General features: G+C 38.6%; 2 protein-coding genes across 4 annotated transcripts in view; both read right to left on the bottom strand.

Moving 5' to 3' along the window:
* Positions 1-6744, bottom strand: part of limk1a (LIM domain kinase 1a) — a 52913-nt gene extending 46169 nt beyond the window's left edge. The window contains exons 1-2 of the mRNA XM_034864277.1: positions 6501-6744; positions 3387-3486 (exon numbers count right to left, since the gene is read on the bottom strand). Of these exons, the coding sequence (XP_034720168.1) occupies positions 3387-3486; positions 6501-6558 (158 nt within the window). The 5' untranslated portion in view covers positions 6559-6744. The remainder of the gene's footprint in view (positions 1-3386; positions 3487-6500) is intronic.
* A 1095-nt stretch (positions 6745-7839) lies between these two features.
* Positions 7840-23100, bottom strand: part of elna (elastin a) — a 54596-nt gene continuing 39335 nt past the window's right edge. For all 3 annotated transcript variants that reach the window (XM_034864244.1, XM_034864254.1, XM_034864263.1), the window contains 18 exons: positions 21536-21661; positions 21226-21345; positions 20153-20245; positions 20036-20071; positions 19583-19633; positions 17960-17974; positions 17832-17858; positions 17391-17420; positions 16748-16795; positions 15224-15283; positions 14978-15028; positions 14690-14725; positions 14286-14354; positions 13441-13479; positions 12810-12866; positions 11383-11418; positions 9499-9579; positions 7840-9359 (listed from right to left, as the gene is read on the bottom strand). In XM_034864244.1, the coding sequence (XP_034720135.1) occupies positions 9313-9359; positions 9499-9579; positions 11383-11418; positions 12810-12866; positions 13441-13479; positions 14286-14354; positions 14690-14725; positions 14978-15028; positions 15224-15283; positions 16748-16795; positions 17391-17420; positions 17832-17858; positions 17960-17974; positions 19583-19633; positions 20036-20071; positions 20153-20245; positions 21226-21345; positions 21536-21661 (1022 nt within the window). In that variant the 3' untranslated portion in view covers positions 7840-9312. The remainder of the gene's footprint in view (positions 9360-9498; positions 9580-11382; positions 11419-12809; positions 12867-13440; positions 13480-14285; positions 14355-14689; positions 14726-14977; positions 15029-15223; positions 15284-16747; positions 16796-17390; positions 17421-17831; positions 17859-17959; positions 17975-19582; positions 19634-20035; positions 20072-20152; positions 20246-21225; positions 21346-21535; positions 21662-23100) is intronic.

The following is a 23100-nucleotide window of genomic DNA, read 5'->3' as shown; positions in this document are numbered from 1 at the left end:
GAGTTCACACACATGAGCGCACACAACGAGAGAAATGCAAAAAATGCAGACACACAATGCAAGACACCGTAAAAGACCCCCCCCCCCACTGAAACCAACTGACATCCTTCGTCCATGCCGAGGCAGCCAGATGTATCTACCTATCTGTACTCTCTCATCACAGACACACACACACACACACACACACACACACACACACACACACACACACACACACACACACACACACACACACACACACACACACACACACACACACACACATCCATTGTGGACTCTGCCTGGAGCACAGATATCCTCCTCAGATTTCCCATTCAGACATCCGGCCGGGGGAAATCATTAATGACATACTAAGCGGTGAGTTTTCCACACAGCGACGGCCAATCTGCCAACCGGCTCAGATTAACAGAGTGAAAAGGAGTGATGTCGATGATGCAGCTGGAAGTTTATCACCTCAAAGAAATGAAGCAAGAAGAAGCAAAACCTCAGCTTGTCAAAATTAAATGAAAGACCATGCTTTAATTGCAGCATTTCACAAACATTTAAAAAAGTCACAAAAATGCTAAATGTGCTGTGAGTGATACGTGGCTCTTTTGTAACAACTAGTGGTAGCTAACAACAACAGCAAATTGAAAGCTTAGTACCTGTTAGCCTACTGATAGAGAACTTTAGAGACAAGATACCCAAAGCTAATCAGCTCTAGACACCACAAGCAAGCAAAAACCTAACTCACAGGAGATAAAACCACAGCTTTTGTACTGCAACTAAAAGCTAGCATGTCTCACTTTCAACCTTCCTTCTTGAGAACTCACAAACTAACAACAAGGACTTAACCAGACTAGGCACAATGAGCATCCTGTTGGATGTTTCTACGCTGCCAATGAAGCTGTTGTGTCGAGGTAACGTTGGCCATAATGCATAAACAACCAATATTAGCTCAAGTGGCTAATGTTAGCTACACTGTTGCTACATTGTATTGATAAATTGCCTCAAGTGATGTCACTTGAGTCAGTGGTGGTTGGGTCAGCAAGAACACCTCGACAAGGGGTTTGATCCCCTGATCATCAGAAACAAAGTTAGCTGGAGGAAAGGTGTGAGAGAGGAGAGGAGAGAAAGATGTGGAGAGATTACATAAGATCATAGAGTTACAAAAGCTGCAGCAACATCAACATCAACAACAACAACAACTGTGTCCTATTAAATACAACAGCGTGGTAAGAACTGCCCCACTTTAAAGTAAATAACTCTCCCTGACTCAGCTTAATGAGCGAATCAGCACTGATGGGAATTATGAGTCAGAGAAATTGTTTTTTGCAGCATTTTCGTAACATAGTATAAAAACCACAATACAAGTGAAAGGCACTAGCATGATGTTAAGCGGTCACTGTGTTAGAGAAAATGCTTTCAAAAAAGACACAAAAAAACATGTATGTATCAGTTTGTGGTTAGATTTTTAAAATGTATTAATAATTTCAATTGTATGGAAGGCTCTATACATATTAGAATAGAATAAATCTTTGTTTTCATTTTATGAATGGAAATCTCACCAATTAACCTTTTTCAGATTTTTTTTTGGATTCTATAACAAATACAAGAATCTGCGGAAGTCTCAGATTGCAGTGCTGAAAGAATTGATGGCCATTAGTGTGCCAACACCATCTTTGAATCTCTTGATATTCATGTTCTCAAATGCATCGTGTTATATGACCTGCGGTGAGTGTATTGATCTGAAGATCAAGAACAACAAACACGTGGCATAATCACACAAATAAGGTGAGAGCTCCTCATAAAAGAGAGAATGTGAGGTAACTGTAGAATCTAGATTGTAATATGAGGAATTTTCTTTAATTCTTTTAAGTCCCTAAAGTGTCCTAAAACGTCTTCTTTTTTGGAGGTTGTGTAATACGATCCGGAGCTCCAGAGCAGCTACTAAGTGGACCTTGTGGTGAGATTGTTTTGTCAATAAAAAGAAAATTTTGGCTTTACAATAGAAATAATATAAAAAGTTGTTTAATAGAAATGTGTACTAATGATTTAATAATAACACATTATTTATCATTTTGGAGACATCACCCAAATGTTGTGTTTTTGTAGTGTAAGTTGAACAATCAAGAACTGTGCTTTATATTAAAAATCAACACACTACAAGTTAGTGTGTTGTGGATTGGTTATAATCCAAACAATGTGAATAGAGACACTTTCACACAGAGACAGATGAAGTCTCACTGCCCACACACAGACACACAACAACTGATCAAAAAATCAACTAAGAAGACATTTTGTACAGTCTCGATACTCACACAGTCACTCTGCAAAAAGCTTTTAGACCTTGTAAAACTATAGTTATTTCCAAAACGTGGCACCTCATGTAGCGAGAAACCTGCCTGAGACTGAAACACAACCCTCTCCTGACTCTTGTCTGATACAGATCCAGGTCCAACGCTGTGAGCTTGACACAACAGAAACTCCAGTTCATGTCTGTTGATTAGGATGAAAGGTCTCCAGCAGCTTTAAAATATCAAGTAAATTATTAACAATGCCTTTACAAATCTTGGCGAGTGCCTTGATTAGGTTGATGTAAGACATATCTAAATGTTTGGGTTTTTTGTAAACATTATTTAGACACGTTTTTAGGCTGTTCAGGCCAAAGAGACATCGTCAATGAGCTTCTGTTTCGGTGGCTGTCACGGACGCCATAGCAACAGAAATGATACTAAAGAGGAGTAAAGTCTCATGTTATTAATAGACAGAAAAAAAAGGCTGGATACATTAGCGGAAACAATTTTCTGGTCCATTAAGAAAACATGATTACCGTTTTTTTATTTATTTATCTGCCAATTATTCCCTTAAATTCATTAACTAATCGTCTGCAAACGCATCTTTTTTTTAAATCCCAGATTAGAAGGTGAAAAATCTTCAAATTGCTTGTCGCGGCTGTGGTTCAGTGGTAGAGCGGTGGTTTAAATTTATATTTTATTCGACCAACAAACCAAAACTTGTCTGATTGGCTATCATACATGACAAAGAAAAGCATCGAATCCTCACATTTCAGGGGCTGAAACCAGCAAATGGTTGTTATCTTTGCTTGGAGAAACTACTGGAATTATTAATCAATTACCAAAAATAGTTCCCAGGTTCATTTTTAATTTTGTATTATAATTTTGTGGTAATTGTATGCCGTTTTTGGACAGCAGACAGTTGAAAGGAGGAGACAGAAAGATCAAGAGAACAGCAAACAGGGCGCCCCGCTGTTTAATTTTCTGTCCAGCAATGAATCCATTCATCGACTTATTGTTTCAGCTCTACACTCATCCATCCCTGCCTTTTAAAGACACATGAACTCATGCTGTTGAGGCTGTTGGACGGTACATTTCTGCTGAACGTACCTGAAGCAGACGGTGTGCCAGTCAGCACTGAGGGCCTGGAGGTACTGCTCATCGTAGATCCTCTGTTTGCATCCCGCACAGACGGGCAAACTTCCTCCAGCTGTAACACGTGAGACAAAGACCACATGGTTCACTGATATCCGCCATTTTATAGTTCACTATGGTACAGTAAACAACAGTTCTTTGATGGGATGTAAAAATTGCTGTGTGTTTGCATGTGACTGTTATCTGTATTCTTATCAGGCCTTCAATGCAAATCTGTACTGAAGCTCCAGATAACAAATACACAACACACATGAAAAAGTCAAAAGCTGAAAGTATCAGCCAGCACATGACACATGTGAAACAATTCATATGAAATCAAAACTTTTAATGAAATAATGGAAACTTTTTAGATTCAATTTTAAAACATTATTTAATTTTTTTCTTCAAGAACAGTTTAACACTATTGCACTTTTATTAATCTACCGAAGTTTTGGCTAATGACTACTAAATTGTTTCTAAAATCTAATTTAATCCAATCTAGGAATAAATATCCTAATGACTATTATTGAAGTCACATGGCTTTCAAGCCAGTGATTCAAATTGCTATTGATCATTCCAGGAAATCCTTTTTAAAGTAAGATGTAATACTTAAGTAGTTCTACTACTAAATTTCTGAACTATATCATTTTTGGCAAGAAGAAAAATTTGATTTAGCACCTGTGATTCTTTAAGGTTTTTAAAGGGACTTTGGTGTCATTGGTGTCCAAAAATCCAAGTTTGGTCAAAAAGGAAGAAGCCTGTGTGGAGCTGATTGGGGACAAACGTGGACAGGATGCAACATCTGTACATTAAACAGACTATTGTCAAAAGTGTCAACAACAAAAACTAACTTAAGTAAAATACTCTTGTGTAAAATCATAGAAATTCATGTGTGTGTATGTGTGTGTTTGAAACTATGGATTTTACGACTTAATACCGCAGCTATTATTGCTGTTGCAGTTCATTTGCTTAGGAACACACACCCTTTACATCCTAAGAAGGAGGTGGTGAGGTAACTAAGTAACAACGTACATAAACATGGCCGCCAGTTAAACACAGTTCATTCCTGTTGATCCTATTATTAGCGTGGGCTGGACTATTATCGGTAAGAAAAGGATGAAGCTGAAGTGTAACTTAGTGAAGTAACTCCTGCACTATGCTTTATTAGCATCATTGCTGAGTTTTTGTACTGTCACTCTAAAGATCTTGAAATTTGTTGGAGTTCATAGACTGTCAGAGATACTAAACCTGCAGTAAACTCAAAAATAACATAGTTCAAGACTTCAAAAGTGAATGATGTCACCTTTTCGACATAGAAGCAGATACTATTTCAAGTTGTACATTTTCTTTAGACTTGATCTGTGGAAACTGGGCATCATACATTAGACGCGTTACACAGAGCAGGGCATTCTCCCCTACTGTATGCAAATGATTGCAAAAATGATTATTGGCAATAAATCATGTTTCTGTAGCTGGAAAAGTAAAACATAATACACTGTATTTAACACATTTACTGCATTATTCTATTTTTACAGAACACTTTAACTCAAACATCTGTGACAAAGTTCTTCTTCACATCCACAGCAGTATAACTGCATGCCATCTGTCAAATGCAAACCAGCTATAAACAAGTCAAATGCTGAACACAGATCAGCTCAGAGTTAAAAGAGACATCTGTCCTATGCAACACAACATCTGTCCAGCATATTGGTGGTACCAGTGTACCAATGTTTTATCACAAAAGAAGGTATCATTCCAGCTTCTGTTATTCGTCGATCCCTCAGATTAAAAACTGTGTTGGCGGAGGTTTTGTGCCGTCGGCTTGTTCCTGTAATGCCTGACCGAGCCGCTCTGCTGTAGTAGTTTTATTGATCATCTTGGCTCGTTAGCCGGTCCGGTTACCTTTCCTCTCCTCTCCTCTTTGCTAATAAAAATTATTACTTTCTTATGGAGCATTTCTCGCCCTGATAATTGTGTCCTCTTGACCTCTGCTGTCTGCAAAGGTCTCACAGAAGACACTTATACCTATGTTAGGCACGCACGCAGAAACACACACACAAACACACACACACGCACACACATACACACATACACACACACACACACACACACACACACACACACCTCAATGCTCCAAGTTCATAGGTTTATTTTAGTAGAGTGTGCAGAATCGCTAAAGATACGGTGACGTCCAAGAGATACACAATTATTATACCAAAGCTTGTTTTAAAGTCCAGAAGTAAAACAATAAAGTAATTTATGAGAAAAAAATTAGAGAGACATTTAAAGAAATTAGCATTAGGCCTACTTTGTGTAGCATGAATATGTTTATTTTTTATTTCCCTCTTCTGTTAATCATCTCACAACCCCTCAAATGTATCTTGCAATGCATTGGAAATCAACTGTCCTAGAGTTATTTCTCCAGTTAATGTTTATTCTAACAAATCAGAATGAGGTAACATTGTGTTAATAATTACTTCCATTAGTATATGTATACTGGTCATTCATAATGAGACCGAAGAGGAAAGTTGGAGGGTATTTTAACCTTTGGGGCTATTAGAGGTGCCTTTGCCAAAGAAGCTGCAGCTCCACCTCACTTAGTATGATGTTCATTTAAGTTCAACTTTGTAAAACCTTTAGATGATGCGGGGCAATAGCACTTCAAGCTGCACCTTTCCTTAAATAATTGTGTGCATTCATCACGCCGAGTCCTCATTATATTGTATTCATGTAACAAGCTGTTTATAAGCACAATATCTTTGGCTATCCCAGAGATAATGACCACTGTGCATGGCCTGAGGATGAACACTGCAACCAAACGACACGGGTGCATCAACAAAACATGGCTTCAGTCGCAGCACTATGTGGGAATAACGTTACAGCCGGACGCTCCCTGCAGATACGCCAATGCCTCACTGTTGTCTGTCTCTGACTGACAATGAACGACACCCAAAGTAGGAAACATAGCTAAAAGCATAATGTTAACTGCCAGTTTCGGTGGAGCATCCTCTGTGTTTTCTCCTGTCCCTGCATCTCCCGCCCCGCCACCGCCGCATGCCCCCCCCCCCCCCCCCAGCAGCAGCTCCTTACCTTCCTCCTCTCCCATGCGTTCGTCCTTCCAGGTGCAGCAGAGCAGCATCAACCTCATTCACTCTCCGACACCGAGCTCCGGGAGAGAGCCAGCCGCCTCTGGTCGACAGATAACCGGTGTCCGACCACCACAGCAGCCCGCCCCGCGGTCGTGTGGCTGTGCTTCTGTTCCTCCTTGCGGCGCCTTCCCAGCTTCCTCCTGTCTGCACGTTTCTGCGGCGCTTCATTCAACAGGGCGGCTGACCAATGAAGCTGCTGAGCCGGGGAGCGGAAGAAACGAGCTGGCCAATCAGCAACACTCCCTGCTTAATTTATGCATTTCTTGAGGGCGGGGGGTGGAACACAGTGCAGTGCAGTAAACACCACATTGGGTTTAGCAATTACAGAAAGACAGTATATTCATTTAGCCCCTATTTAGTTGACAGCTATTACAACGCAAAGGCAACGTTTTTCAAGGTGTGCTCCCAAGCCGTTCATCCATTTAAAACAGTCACAAATTAGGCTACAGTATTTGTCATGTTGAGTCTTTGAAGCTTTTGAAACTACTGTATGTAAAACAAGTGTTATATAATCTTGTAAAATGTCTAAAGTTGAAGTACTAAAAAAGTTTGAATTGTCACTTAAAGTACCGGTGCTGAAAACCGTTGAAGTGTATAGCTCTAAAAGCAGGAGGGATAGAATAAGTTAAAATGTCAGTTAGATGAATAAAGAATAGCAATTGAATTAGTGCATATGTACTGTAAGTGGTCAAATGTGTTCAAATATATGAAGTTGAAGTGCTGGAGTTTACACTGAAACCAACTGAAGAGTTAAAGTAGCGGAATCTTTCAGTGTGAGGCAGTTGCAGTGAACATGCAAAACTGTGTGATTGTCAACTGGCAAATATTAAAATGATGAATACATATTTACCTAGTTTTAAACAGTGTACTATAGAATGTGAATCATGGGTCAATGGTTCACCCAGGAGATCTTCAGAGAACACAGCAACATGAGTTCATTATTTCCAGCTGGCACAACAAGAACAGTTTAGTCTCCACGGAGGAAAAATGGCCCTAAGCTATTTGTCATTACAAAGAAGAGCTCTACCAACTCATTCCCATATCAGAATTTAAAATACACAGATGGTTCCTGGTTCATTTTGCCCAGTCGGAATAACAGTAATAATCCAGCAGGACTAAGATGTAACGGGCCTTGAACCTGAGATGTTATCGCTGTGTGGTACGGTGCTTATAGCAAACTGATCTACCAGGACACCCTGAGCCAGGTGGTTCTCGTTTACTCTGCAGTGGAATGCACAAAAAAAAAAAAAAAAGTGTAAATAAATAGGAAGACACAAGTTCTTTTAACACATTTTATTTTGTTATTTGTTGAAGTAAATAAATGCTGGAACAAGTCCCATGTATGTCGTGGAAATATAAAAAGTGCAAAACCCCACTGTTCCTCCTTATAAAAACAGTTTTAAATAAAGATGAAGAGTATCCCACGGCACATAAGACAAGGTCTGACCCAGGCTCAAAGACAGCACCGAGTGAAGGAACCGAAGCCAGCAAATATCAAATTAGTACAAAATACAGTAAACAATTACAGAAAGAGATGGCGTCACTTGGCAACAGAGCTCATGAACCTTTGCTCAGTAAGCCTTTTTAAAAGCAGCTCAAGTAAATGCAGAAAAATGAGAGCTTATTCCTCACATTAACACTTTGGCTGTCCCATCAAACAAAGACTGTATTATTCTGTATTCTAAACCGTGAATAAATGCGTTTTATGTTCACACATTCCTGATAACAATAAAGCTATGAGTCAAAGCATGGTGCAAAACATCTTGAATAATCATGTAATGACGAGTTACATACATGTAAATAACTGCTGCAATGAGGCTAAACATTTGAAGTGCTCTATTTCAGACATATAATTAAACATTCACACATACATAATGCACATGCCAGAGTAGTATCTGAGTTACACTTTAATTTACTTGCAACCAAAAGGTAACACTGCTTTCCCCATGTTCCTTGTTATGAATCAAACACTTTTTGATTGTCTTCAGCATGTCGTTCCTCAGAGCAGAAACTGCTCTTCATACATCACAAGTTTGGCAACATTAAAAATGCTAAGACAATTGAACTGCATAGCAACTAGAATCAGCAAAGTTAGTGAGAGCAGATGGGTTGGCCGGAGCCCCAATTCCCGCTGCTATATACCCAGCACGCCTAAAAATAGCAGCAGAGAAGATGGGGAGCCAGAGACGATGCACAGATTGGCCAGATATCATCAGTTTTAGGACAAGCCTCGACCAACCCAACCCCTCTGACATGTCAGAGAGATGTCTGCACAGCGAGGTGAGACAGTGTGTGCTGTAACAATGAGGACAGTTCACCTTGCTTTAGGATTAAAACCGAGAGGAAAATCGTTCATAGGTCACATTGGCGGCTGATGGATCAGTCAGTCTTTCGCACAACAGTACAACCACAAAACAAACACACACACACACACACACACACACACAGAACACACGTGGTGACACAAACACACTCCATCTTTTAAGTAGGCCGGTGCAGTACAGGGAGTTAAAGCTGATTAACATGACCACATTATTGATTAAAGACACTATCAATAACATACAGTACGTCTAATCATTGTGTGTACAAAATTCTGGGTCGGTGGGTTCTTATAAAATCAGACGCTGAAGTCCAGTAAGTAAAAACTAATTTTTTTTTTTTACATGTTTTCTAATGGGGTTTGTTTGCATATAAAATGTACATTCCAGATCATGCAGTAGCACCATGGTTTCTTGAGGTCACACTGCTGGGCTCTACTTCCTCCTCCCACAGTATTTGCCCACGCATCCTGCAACTCCACCTGCAGCAGAGACCATCAGATTAGTCTTTTTCTGAGAGAAAATGCAAGTTAACACATTGATGTTGTTGTTGTTGTTTTTACAGAGGGCTCCACATATGCTGTTTGGTCAAACTGACAAGAGTTGGGAAAAACCTTTTACCTCTGTAGACTCCTCCTCCTCCTCCTCCTCCTCCTGCACCACCGAGGAAGCCCTGCAATGGGCCGTACTTGGCTGCTTTGGCTACAGAACAAAAAGAATATAAATGATAAGTGACTTGTCGTGTTCCACAAGTGGTCTCCTTGCTTTGCTAGTATGACTGAGTGAAGTTTACAACTAGTGGACATGTCGTGTTTGACCACAGCATCAATCCAGCAATTATACTGTACAACCAGCCTCCCAGGGAAGCTGGTTAAACACCCGTGGATGTTCACTACCACGACACAGGCGCTGTAAATGAAATTAAAGATGATTAATTTAGGGAGGCGGCCGTTAGAAAGCCTCTCACACAATGTAAGTGGATGTTTAATAATGTTAATAAGGTCAGTGAAGAATGAAAAAGAGACGGTTACTGATGCACTGGACAAGTATTTTATCTTATCCCTTCAAAACAATGACATTTCTTGCTAAAATGCTATCAGATTAGCTCCTGAAGGTCAGTGCAATTGATAAAATTCTTCGTGTATGAGGCGACAAAACAGACAAAGAGGCCTTGTCAAGAATTTCCATACAGTATATTATATATCTGACCACAGTCAACGTATGAAAGCTTATTTTTAAATAGTAGTTTGAATTTACAATCTTAACTTAAAGGCATACTATGCAGGATGGTTGCCGTTTGTAAACGCACCACTCAAAGTTGGCCCCGGCTCAGCGAGCAAGACAGAGAGAGCAGTGGTAGTTGAGCGAACTAGAGAGTGAATGAAGAGAGGGAAACTGATCGTTTCACGGCGGTTATGTTCTAAAGCCCAAATAAACATGGCCACACCTCCGCACAACCCTGCGGGAAGGTAGCACATTGCTGGATTTTGTGTGAATGAAGTGGAAGAGCACACGTCATCCTGTCTGCTCTGCATGCGTAGCTCACCTTCGACCTCAAACAGACCTGCAGCTCTTTACACACCCATGACACACACAGAAAGACAGAGACAGTGATGTCCTGGTTGCTTCCGTTTTTTTTAATACACAGCTTTTTTGAATAATCAATTGGTCAATCTCGGCATTCTAAAGTCTGTTATTTATATATCGCAGACCTTTTAAATGGTGGCATAGCCTTGCTAATTGCTGCTGTTCTGTATTGTGCACTACCCGGGTGAGGTGCTCATACACAGCTCATGATCACAAAGGGATTGAACGTGAAGGAAACACACACACAGCTACGGTATAACTGAGCATTTGATAGCGCAGTGATTAGTCACTCACCGGGGAAGATCAGTGGTATTATCATCAGAGGTAGCGTTAACCGCCCCGACCAGGACGTCGGCATTATCAGCGGGTAACATCTGTATGAGCACCAACGCATACCGGTGGCAAGTCAGCCAGCCTGACTAACTGTCTGCTACTGACAGACAACCATTCACACTCACAATTCACACTTCAAGCCATTATAGAGTCACTGATCAACATCCATGTCTTTGGACTGCATGTGTTCACCCAGAGTGAAGTTTATCTTTTAATTCATTCCCACAGGTCGCCTCAAAAGCTGTCAATATCTCAGATTCTGTCAGGGATTAAACCGGTAAATTTTTAAAGAAACCAGATGGTCTTTCCTTCAAATAATCCCACCAGCCTAATCTCAGATGTTCAGGAAAATGCAGACTATTATGAGTTTAACATACTGGTTGTACTGACACGCACACACAGTACCACGCCACCCTTTTCCAATCTCAGTCAAATAAAATGACATGTTGCCAACGAGCAGAGAGAGAAATCAGAAAGTGGGTTGAGGTGCAGGTGAACACATGTATGACTGAAACTACTCATTATTCTTTTTAATGTGGTGTTTTTTTGTGCATGGAGAGATGTGAGGGAGTGTGTGTTTGGTACCTTGTTGAGGAGTCAGTGGGGCTGGTACATATCCACCTAGACAACAACAAAGACAAATGAGAGATGAGACGGTGCCATTAGACTAATGCTAAAATGTCTGTCTGATCCAGAGGTGCTCTCAGTGTAGTCAGCTAACCAGACCTGTATATACAGCTATGTTTTCCTGTCTGTGTTTTGCATTTAAAAGACACAGAAAAGTAATCTTATTTAAAGCTTGGCAAAGGGAAAGCGCTTGTGGTTTTGCCCATTTAAGAGGCTGAAATTTGAATAATGTGAGCTTTGACACAGACAATTTTTCTTCTGATGTATTTAGCAAATGGGAGGAAGATTACATGTAATTTCAATTTGCTCCACTGTCTATACAAATCCAATTAATCTCTTTGTAATTAGGTACACAGAGGAGAAAATGCAGGTTGTCGTTATTCAAACACAATTTAATTCCCTTATGCAAAGTCAGCCTCTCATGTGCGTTAACAAGTTGAGTGTAAGACGTTAGGGATAAATTGTGTTAAAAGTGAAAAGCCCTTTGTGCTTGTATGAGCTAAAGAAATCAAGTGACTATTTATGTGGATATACTACTTATAAGTAATCAGAATTCTATGTTTTCATGAACAAATTAATCACGTCATCAAAGAAATAAAGGACTTTTCAAATTTAATCAGAGATGCGTTGAGTTTGCAATCTCTTTACTGTATGTCAGCGAGTGTGTTTTTGTATGGGAGATTACATTAAAAACCCACAAAGTGGAAGTGTGCTAAAGCTGGAGTTGCATTGTGTTTAGGTGTTAAGTTTTTGGCATAAAGGGAAGGAGAGAAGGCTACAAGATACCTTGTCAAACAAAGAGGGCTAATGAGCCCTAACTCATAGTTTCAACATGTAGTTTTCGTTAATTGGATGAGAAGAAACTTAATAAATTGGGGAAATGTCCTGTCTTTCAGCAGTAGTTCTCATCTCCCTTTCTTTATGCTCTCAGCTCTAAGAGGGAAGCGATGGGTCAGTTTTCCTGTCCTGTCATCCATCCTGCTGTGTTACCTGGCTGTTGACAGTTGGGCAATAATCCACCTCCTGATCCAGAAACAGGGAAAAGTTAAGGAATTGTCTGTGTTCTAAATCCTTGGATGTGGAGAAGTTTGGCTAACGTATCGGAGTGAAACAATGATGACAAACCAAGAATAAAAAAGGTTCAAAGACCTTTAGTACCTAACAGAGGTAAACATGGTAATGGCTCTTTTCATAAAGGAGAAAGTATAGATCATGAAAATATCAACAGTAAACACAGTGAAGATGACCTTTTTTGTATTTATGTCTATCCTCCACACACACACACACACACACAACATTTATTGACAGCATCCTCATCATTATGTGAAATATTAAACCTTTACTTTGTGCACAGACACATAAAACCCAGGGAACAGTTCTAGTACCTTGATAGTACTGTTGGGGGTAACCTCCTCCATAACCAGGAGCCACAGCAGCCACACCTATAAAATGAAAAAGCAGTTCTAGTTACTCTGTCAGAAAAACGTCTTTAGTTTGTAAACTGACAATATGACTGGGGTCATTCAATATATAAAGAGTTGTCAGGATATCTAGCAAAAACTGATACATTTGTACAATACGTACAGTGAACATGATAACTTGACCTACTATTTACCATTTGGCAAGGCTTTCTGTTGGGAAAAACCATACTGGCAAAAGAAGAAAGTTATTAAACCATGTGTGGAAGCAGTTCACACGGACAAATATCTGTCTAGCCATTGGGAGAAGGATTAGAGCCATGAGTTTCAAAAACTAGCCTGTCCTGTATCTGTGGGGCAGTGAGAGGAGGCTGCAGTGTTGGCTGTTGCTGTGTGATTAAACTCATCCCTCACTGATGGGCAGAGGAGCAGGAAGAGGAGCAGGAGGGGAAGAGGCAGGGCCAGTAAAGTGTGTGTGACCGCTGAAGTGAAATGTGTGCCAAATTGACCCACTATTGTGTTTTTTTTCGAGAAAAAAGAGAATAATACAGGAAGAAACAGAGCAGAAAACACTGAACAAACATGCGGCGCTCCTCACCTTGCTGATATACATTGCCACCTCCAAGATTGCCGTAGCCTGTTCAAATTAAAAGCACATTAACAAATAATGATAATGTGTCTATTCTTATGATTTTGTGTACAGTAATTATAACTTTTTTATCCATTTTTTTGGGTTGCTATAGCTGTTGTCATTTCTCCCCCTAAAGTGAGCCAGCCAACGGCTCAGCTGAGGTCACAGTAACAATCTAAGCCAAACCTCCTCTGGCAGAGGTTGCTATTTCCCGGCAAGACTCTCCAGGGGTTTGGGTTATCTCCAAACAGTCAACCTTTGATGTTGCACACAGTATTACAGTATAAGTAATCAGTCTTCATCAGGAAATGTTGTGTTGTTGACTTGCTCCATTTACAAACTCCTAACGGTAGTGTAACACTGCAGGGATTACTGCCTCTGGTGCAGCTGGATTCTGTCAAACATTTGGCTATATATAACTAGTTTATATAACAATTTCGCTATACATGAATTCTTAGCTTCTGAAATAAAATACTAAATAGATTATGTGCACAATGCAAATGGTCCTTTAAAAAAATGATTTTAATTACATTCAGTCATTCTAATATCATCAGTAGGATCTTTGTCACAATGAAAGGAAACAAAACAGCACATTACTTTTACGTGATGTAGTACTAAAAGTCTTCAGCTAATATTTAAGGGGAAAGCAGGGTTGAAGATGAAATACATATACAGTACATACGGATGTTAATATGCAGTGTTTGTCAAGATCTGCCTCACTCAGGAGCTTTTACGAGCTGTAAGACTCATGTTCATGACACATATACACTATGTTTCCATGTGCTGTAACAGTAACAAGCCTTTTGCTCTACCTGGTTTGGGTGGTTTAGCTCCAGCACCAGCACCTCCCTGTCCACCTGCAGAGGGATACACCAACCCACCTGTCACAAGAGACAGACATGGTTTACCTAGAGCTGTCCAACACGAGATTGTAAACCAGCTCCAGAAAGACTGGAAATACTGCCTCCACTAAAACACTAGTTGATTTCCTTCATCAAACATATCCAGATGGGTTCTCCTTCCTGACACTACGCCCCACACAGAAACTTATCAGCATGTTGGTCAGTTTCCTGCACAGGAAATGCGATGTGATGGCATCTCCTGACCAACTGTCACTTTGAGCACTGGGCAGAACATTTTAGGTTAGGTTGTTTTTTTTTAAGTTGGGGGAACATTGCGCATTAGTGCTGTCAGCCTCTTCTCCTTTCATACATACCATGGCCATAACCATGATGATATGGCCTGTATCCCCCTGAATCATGATGACAGAGAAAAGTAGCATTATTGTCTGGTTGGTCAACTCTCCTCATTTGTGTCAAGGGCTGGCACATCCAAGAAATGGCAATAATTTAACCAATCTTATAATAAAAATATAACTTAAAAAATGTATCTTCAAAGGGGAAATAAGCACTATTTATGCATCGTGAGTCCCCATTCACTAACATCTGTGTCTAGTGTTCACCGTAAATGTTACATGTTAAATGAAATGTGGGTGTGTTCTGACCTTGATGACTTCCTGCTGCCAGTGGGATTCCTGCTCCTGCTCCACCCACAGCTACAAAAGAACACAATAACTATGTATGAGCTATCTTACACATGAAAAAATGCTAAGAAATTGAACTTTGGATAAACTCTGGAGCGGTTTGTTTATAGCAGAAATACATGTATACAAGCAGAAAGCATACAAAGTAATAATCACTGCAATTTAAACCAAGTCTATAAATGTTAATAGAAAACATAGGGAACTTGCCTCCATAGGTTCCCTTGTAGGGATATCCACCTCCAGCTGGAGCAACACCTGTTCCTGTACCTATGGAGTAAAGGTAATTTAACAGAAGATTCCCCTTTACAATCATACATGTTGGCTTCATCCTCTCCAGCTGCATCTAACTATTAGATTGGCTTTAATGACTTCACTGCACTAGTTTTTTAGTTGAACAATCAGTCCAGTCGACTGTTTTCAAGATTATTGGTTTCTTGTTTTCATTCATAATGTTAGAAAGGCCACATTGAGTAAATTGCTCACCTTCTGTTTCACTCTGCCTGGATTCAATAACAGTTTTTTCTTTTGTTATCAATCCATGATAACATTATTAAAAGTAAGAGAAATGTGTTAATTTATCTTTATAGTGTGTCTAAGGTTTTGATATTTATTTTACCCAATACTGTATGTTTTAACAGTATTATTCAATGTTTCTTAAGTTTTTTTTTTTTTTTCTCCAGTACTGGCTCCTGTAGTCAACTTCCCTCTCAGAGACAATGTGGTTTATCTTAATTTTTGACTGATTGATTAAGACTGAATGAAATGCAGAAAAAAACAGTATAAAAAAAATGAAAAATGCAGACCAGCAAAAAAAAAACAATCAACACTGCAAACCTGCAGATGCATCAAACTGATGACTGTTCAGTCTGTTGGAGGTATAATTGGGTGGAGAAAGACCTTATGTAGATTTCCCCTATATATTAACTGCTGCTTTTATTGATTCAATTTGAGTCATTAACTGTCCAGACAGAACGGGCACAGTAAGATAAATACAGCCCAGTGTGTTACAGTGTGATCTATAACATTGGATAGTATCATAACATGTTTATTGACAACATCATTAGGATAATTCTGAAATTGGGTTTGCAAACATTGGGTTTTGTGTAGTAAGTTGTATCTGTACAGGACTTTTTTTAGAACAGATTAGGTTAACTGTATGCATTATTTAAGGGTGCTCTAAGAGATGTCACACGTGTTTTTTGCTACAACATTTGTTGTCACATATAGCAAACATCTTCTCACTATCTGCGAGCTGCCTGTCCCCAGAACACAATGTAAAAAACATGGTCTCTGTAGACAGCCCCGGGTCTATAAATGGCAACCAAAGTTAGTTAGTGCGCAGAAGCACAGAAGGGAGGGGGAGGGGACGGGATGAGGAGGAGGGAGGGACAAGCTAGTCTTTGAAAATACTTTGAACAACAACAAGAATTAATGTCACCAAACATTGCTTAGAGCACCTTTAACAGATATTCTTCAGTCACACAACCGTGCTTTTTTTGTGCTGCACAGTCACATACAGAGGATAAAGTATATTTATTTTTACGGTGATACTTAATGTCCAGTACATATAGGAACAACTGATTTAATGATGATACTGTGGCAATGGAATGCAAGATCAACTAAATGCATTTAAGGGCTACACGCAGGGTGATCTGAGAAAGAAGGTTAGGTTGCAACATATTCATTATTGTACAAATCAATTCTGATGAATGATTTATTAGCAATCTTTACCTGGTAAGAATGGTTTAGGTGCTTTGCCACCTGTGCCAACACCAACACCTGAAAACAACAGTGTTTGTATTATTATGGCCACTGACAGCTGTTTTATCTGTCTTTGTCTCCACCATGTGGCCAGACAAAACATAGCTTGAGGGCTCAAAACAACATAGATTTTCAATCAGTAAAAGTTTCAATGTTGGCCAAACTCCAGGTTGTTGGACTCAAGTTGCAACTAAAGGAGAGAAGACTATAATACATGAACAATCTAAAATTCCATATTTAAATTTTTTTTTAAATAATTAACAAAAATGAGCAGAAGACACACCGACACACACCGACACACACCGACACACACACACACACACAAACACACACACACACAGAGCCCATTTAAAATGTTAAAAAAAAGCACAGCTTGTCAAAAAACAATAACTGCATGGTGTAAGTAACAACAAAATACAACCATACAAAGCAGGCAAAACTGTTATACTAAAGGGTGATTTACAGAGTGACTGTATGATATTTCTGAGACTCATCTACAACTAAATTGCCTTGCTTCAATATTTAAAGCATATCAATAAATAATATCTGGTATACATTTTAAATTGTGCATTTCACAATCAATGCACATGCAGAAAGGGAAAACTGGTCTTACCACCAGAGGGCACTGCAACACCTGCTCCACCTGGGAAATAAATAGAAAAAGGCTTGGTCACATTTCTAATGTCTGAGTACAAGCTGTACAAAATAATAGATTTTTGGGAATCTTTTGTAAAACAAGGGAAGTGTATATATGTTTTTAATTTGGGGCATTTTAGGCCTTTAATTCCAAAGTACAGATGAAGACACGCAGGTCGGAGTCAAACCCACGGCAACCGCATTGAGGAGTAAACCTTTACACATGTGCACCTGCTCTACCAACCAAGCCAACCCAGCCACAAAAATGTGGGATTTAAAAAAATATATATATTTATCAACACTTGTGCCAGCTGTGAAATAATAAAAAGTATCATTAAGGTATATTAAATCATAATTAACGTAAGTGTAATGTTCAGTACAATGAACAACTAGAATCAATTTTATATGTGCAACTTACCACTAGGCTGATTAATTCCACCAGAAACTGTCAAAATAGCCATATATAAAAGTACATTAAAACAGGCTAACAGGACAACACTACAGAATTAAATGAACTGCAAAAATATGCACTTATTTTTAACCCACCGTTTGTTTTCCCACCTCCAGCACAAGAGTACAAAGTGCAAAAAAAGAATAAATAAAGCAAAGTCAGTCAAATTGTCTTTTAAATTTCAACTGATTTCAATAATTTGGTTTAATAGTTTGGTTTAGTTACAATAATTATAATGAAATATGTAGCTGCTGTTACTGATGAAACTAGAAAAACATTTTGCATGTTGGGAAAAGAATGTATGCAAAAAAACACGCAGGAATATTGCTAACAACAGATATACTTCTTCAAAATAATATAACAAAGATGACAAGAAAATGGTGTCAAGAGAGCGGACCATTGTAGCAGATTTACAAAACAACAATCTACTGCAAGTTAGAATTCTATTCAGTAGAAGGGCATTCATAGATTATTTACATACATAACTTTATAAAAATGTAGATCAAATGTCACGTAATTATCATTATCAATGTTTTTTTTTTTATTGAAACCCTGGAAATATCGCAATAATCCCCTGCTGCAGAACTTAAACTGTAACATTAAAAGTGCAAGCATATATATATTGTCAAAACAAACATTATTAGACATTCAGGAGCAATCCAATGTGGGAAAACAATTCCAGCATTAATCTATTACTTGCTTCTGAATGAATAAATTACATTTGCCATTATTCAAAAAGCTATTATATGCATGTGAGTAATCCATCAAGCACAGTGTTAGAGTTAGTAAAAAGGAAAAGAGTGCACAAGACACGTTCTGTAGAGAAAAAGAGAAAGCCTGTGGCAACAACTGACTAATAATGGTGGATGGGCCGGGATCAGTCAGACTGAATCTACCTCTCTCTCAGCACGTCAATGCTGGTGGCAAAAACAATAAATTCACTTATAAGATCATAAATCATGTGTAATGCTGAAAGAAGTGAAATATTAGTGGCTATCATTAACGTTAAAAAAAAAGCAGACTATGGGGACAGTTTTCTACAGTTTGTCCAAACAGTATTTGAGAGGATGAACATCTCTTATTAAGAATTTAAAGTTCCATGCTGTAATTTCTGGCCATATAAATTATACATGTTCCTATATTTTATAATTAAATACATGTAGATTTAGACAAAAAGATACATATTCAGCAGTGGAAGCTTCTGGTAATCCAATAAAGAACTAACCAAAAATGTTAACAGGTTCCATAGGTGGTGTGGCTACACTTCTGTTTAATTTTGATTATAGATTGGGCTTTTAAGATTCAAATCTGTAACTGATAAGATGCTAAATCTAGATGCTGCTTAAAACATTGACACGCAAAACACTTGTTTGAATAATGAACAAAAGATTCTTAAGTGTGACTTTTGGGGGAAATACTGAGTTGACTTTTCCATACTACATCAGAGTGGCAAATACATTACAACTCAACTAATATTTATATATATATAGAACTCTCTCTCTCTCTCTCTCTCTCTCTCTCTCTCTCTCTCTCTCTCTCTCTGAATATATATAAATATATATATCTATATATGAGAATATATATATATATATATATATATATATATATATATATATATATATATATATATATTCATTCATATATAGATATATATATATATGTATTAAATTCCACAGATTTCACTTTATGGTCAAAAGTGTCATGCAAACAGGTCTTACTGGGCGCTGGGACCTCTGTGATCTGGCCATTTGCAGCAATTGGCGTTGGCTCTGCCAAAAGACAAAAAGTTCCAGCTTCATCCATTGTACTTTAAAGGCGTAGAGTGAGAGAGACTAGAAATGGCAAAAGCTGTGAGGTGGACTACAGCTTGATACCGCCACAGTTGGGAAGCTGTAAGCTAGAGGTGGTCAATAGCTGGTAGCACTAGTAATACAAACAGCATGGCTCTTGTGGGCAGGAAATGGGTGGAAAAAAAGTAGAGGGGCTAAATGATGCCACAGTACTAGTGCAATCCCCCCAAGGTAGAAAGCAATTGCTAAATATAAGTGGAAATGGCACCTCTTCCTTTTCCTCCCGTACGCTTTATAGAGCTATTGCAAAAGTATGTGTGTGAGTAAATGTGTGTACTGTAAATGCCCTAGGAAATACAGAGCATTGGCATTCCACTGTACCTGGTTGAGGAGTTCCAGCAGGACCTGCATCCTTTGCTGTAAAAACAATAAAAATTCACAATGTAAAACATATTAAAAGGCTCAGTTAAGAAAAAAAGAAACAATTCTAAGCTTTACCTGGCACCAAAACAGCAGAACCATCAGGGACACCACCGACACCTGTACCTGGAGTAGCTCCTGGAACGCCAAGTCCTACTCCAGTGACGCCTCCTGCGAGAGGCACACACAAGGTCAGTAAATTGATGCCACTGTTATCTGCTACATTACAATGCAAACAGCTTTTGTAAAAGTTTGTCTCCCACTAAAATAAACAAATTAACAATGGCCCAAGGTATCTGACTTTTCCCTCTTTCTTGTTATTGTGGACTTGACCTCTTGTCTCGATGAAGAGACAACACCAACAGGATGTTAGCAGCAGTAGAATTAATTTCAAGGAAGATTTAAATTGGCCTTTGCTTCTTCTACAATGTATTTCTCTCTAAATGATATTTGAATATCAATGCAAAATGGCCAATCTAGATAGGTGTTTGTCAGGGACTGACCCTTGTCTGGTGTTTATTGTTATTTAACAACAATCTTTCTACTGTATGTTTACGGTACAGTTATTTTTTTTTGTGAATGACAAAAGTAAAACAAACAAATTAATTGCTTAACAGCAGATGACAGTAGCTTTCCTGACATTGTGGAGGGGTTTGCATTGACCATAACTGATGATAGGGTAATTTAAGGTAACACTTTGACAAATGAGGTTTGACACAGTTAAGTCAGGAGAGAGTCTGACTAAGAGCAATTCTGCGCCCAAATCCATGGGGGCCATTCAGGTTCATCCGATGCCGCCTGCTTTGCGGATGTAAGGGTCAGATGTAACAGTGCACTCGAGACATGTTTTGTCTTGGGTACAGTGGTCCAAACTAGTGATGGCCAAATTAAACTTTGTGAAGCAGTGTTTTTATTTTCTGAGCCCACTAGATGGTGCTCCTTGTGCAACAAAGGGTTGAAAATACACTGAATCTCTTCAAACTTATAACAATTTCTCTTAAAACAAGAGCACCATCTGGTGGACTCAGAAAATAAAACACCGCTTCACAAAGCTTGATTTGGCCGTCACTAGTCCAAACTAGATATGGTTGGGTTGACCCCTCAGTTAGCACCGGCTCCTAAAGGCTTGTATGGTCAATGATTTACTATACCGTATTTAGCAGCTTTTGCAGCAGCAGAGTATTGTCCACCTCCTTGTCCTGCAGCAGGAAACCCTCCTGCTCCTCCGAGTCCTCCTGTTCCTAGACCTGCTCCAGCTCCTCCTGAAACTCCTAAGTAAGGACAATGGAACAGGTTAGCATGAATTGTTTAGTTAGTAAATCTAATAAAAAGAACGATGAGATAAAGCAAAAGAGAAAATAGATTTGGAATTATTTAAAATTGTACAGTTTCTATTAAAATTAGTTTATACACCATTACATGTCTCTGAATGTGGGATATTTGTGTGGTCATTTATTATACCATATTTAGCAGCTTTTGCAGCAGCAGAGTACTGTCCACCTCCTAGTCCCGGTACTGCACCAGGTAGTCCTCCTGCCCCTCCCAGTCCACCTGTTCCTAATCCTGCCCCAGCTCCTCCTGAAACTCCTATTGGAAGGAAAAGTAACAGGTTGCATCATTATTTAACAGTTAAACTCTAATGCTAAGTAGTACAAGTTACAGTACTGAAGTTAATGAAACGAGAATGTGTAGTATTTTTATAATTTTATGTTTATTTCTTCTGCGGTTTTCACCTATTGCCAGTACTACACCATGTACTCCTGTACCAATCCCAGACCAAACCCTGCACTCGGCCCTTGTCCAACTGAAACACCCAAATTGTCAAATTGTCTTTTACATTTTAACTGATTTCAATAATTTGGTTTAATAGTTTGGTTTAGTTACGATAATTATAAAAAATATGCGGCTGCTGTTGATGAAACTAGGAAAACATTTGTATGTTGGGAAAAGACGCAGGAACACGCAAGGAACAATGGTAACAATGGTAACAATAGATATACTTCTTTCATAATAATATAACAAAGATGACAAGAAAATGGTGTCAAGAGAGCCGACCATTGTAGCAGACTTATGAAACAACAATCTACTGCAAGTAAGTATTATAAACAGTAGCAGGGCAGTCATAGTTCATAAACATACATAACTTTATAAAAATGTAGATAAAATGTCACGATATTATCATTATCAATGTTTTTTTAGTTTTTTTCAATTGAAACCCTGGAAATATCGCAAAATTCCCCTGCTGTAGAACTTGAACTGTAACACTAAAAGTGCAAACATACTATTGTCAAAACAAACAATATTAGACATTAAGGAGCAATCCAATGTGGGAAAACAATTCCAGCATTAATCTATTACTTGCTTCTGAATGAATAAATTACATTATTCAGAAAGCTATTATATGCATGAGAGTAATCCATCAAGCACAGTGTTAGAGTTAGTAAAAAGGAAAAGAGTGCACAAGACACGTTCTGTAGAGAAAAAGAGAAAGCCTGTGGCCACAACTGACTAATAATGGTGGATGGGCCGGGATCAGTCAGACTGAATCTACCTCACTCTCAGCACGTCAATGCTGGTGGCAAAAACACTAAATTCACTTATAAGATCATAGATGTGTAATGCTGAAAGAAGTGATATAATAGTGGCTATCATTAACGTCCTAAAAAAAGCAGACTATAGGGACAGTTTTCTATTTGAGGAGATCTCTTATTAAGAATGTAAAGTTCCATGCTGTAATTTCTGCCCATATAAATTAAGCATGTTCCTATATTTTAATATTAGATATATGTAGAAACTCCTATTTGAAGGAAAAGAACAAGGTTTCATCATTAGTTAACAGTATAAACAAATCTAATACTAAGTAGTATGAGTTACAGTAATTAATGAAACAAGAATGTGTAGTATTTTATAATTTTATGCTTATTTCTTCTGCAGTTTTTGCCTATTCCCAGTAATAATAATAATAATAATACATTTTATTTAAAGACGCCTTTCTTGGCACTCAAGGACGCCGCACAGGGAATTCA

The sequence above is a fragment of the Etheostoma cragini genome, chromosome 3, assembly GCF_013103735.1.
Source record: "Etheostoma cragini isolate CJK2018 chromosome 3, CSU_Ecrag_1.0, whole genome shotgun sequence".
Lineage (NCBI taxonomy): Eukaryota > Metazoa > Chordata > Actinopteri > Perciformes > Percidae > Etheostoma > Etheostoma cragini.
Note: the sequence above shows the minus strand (reverse complement) of the source record. Positions and strands in the feature narration are given on the sequence as shown.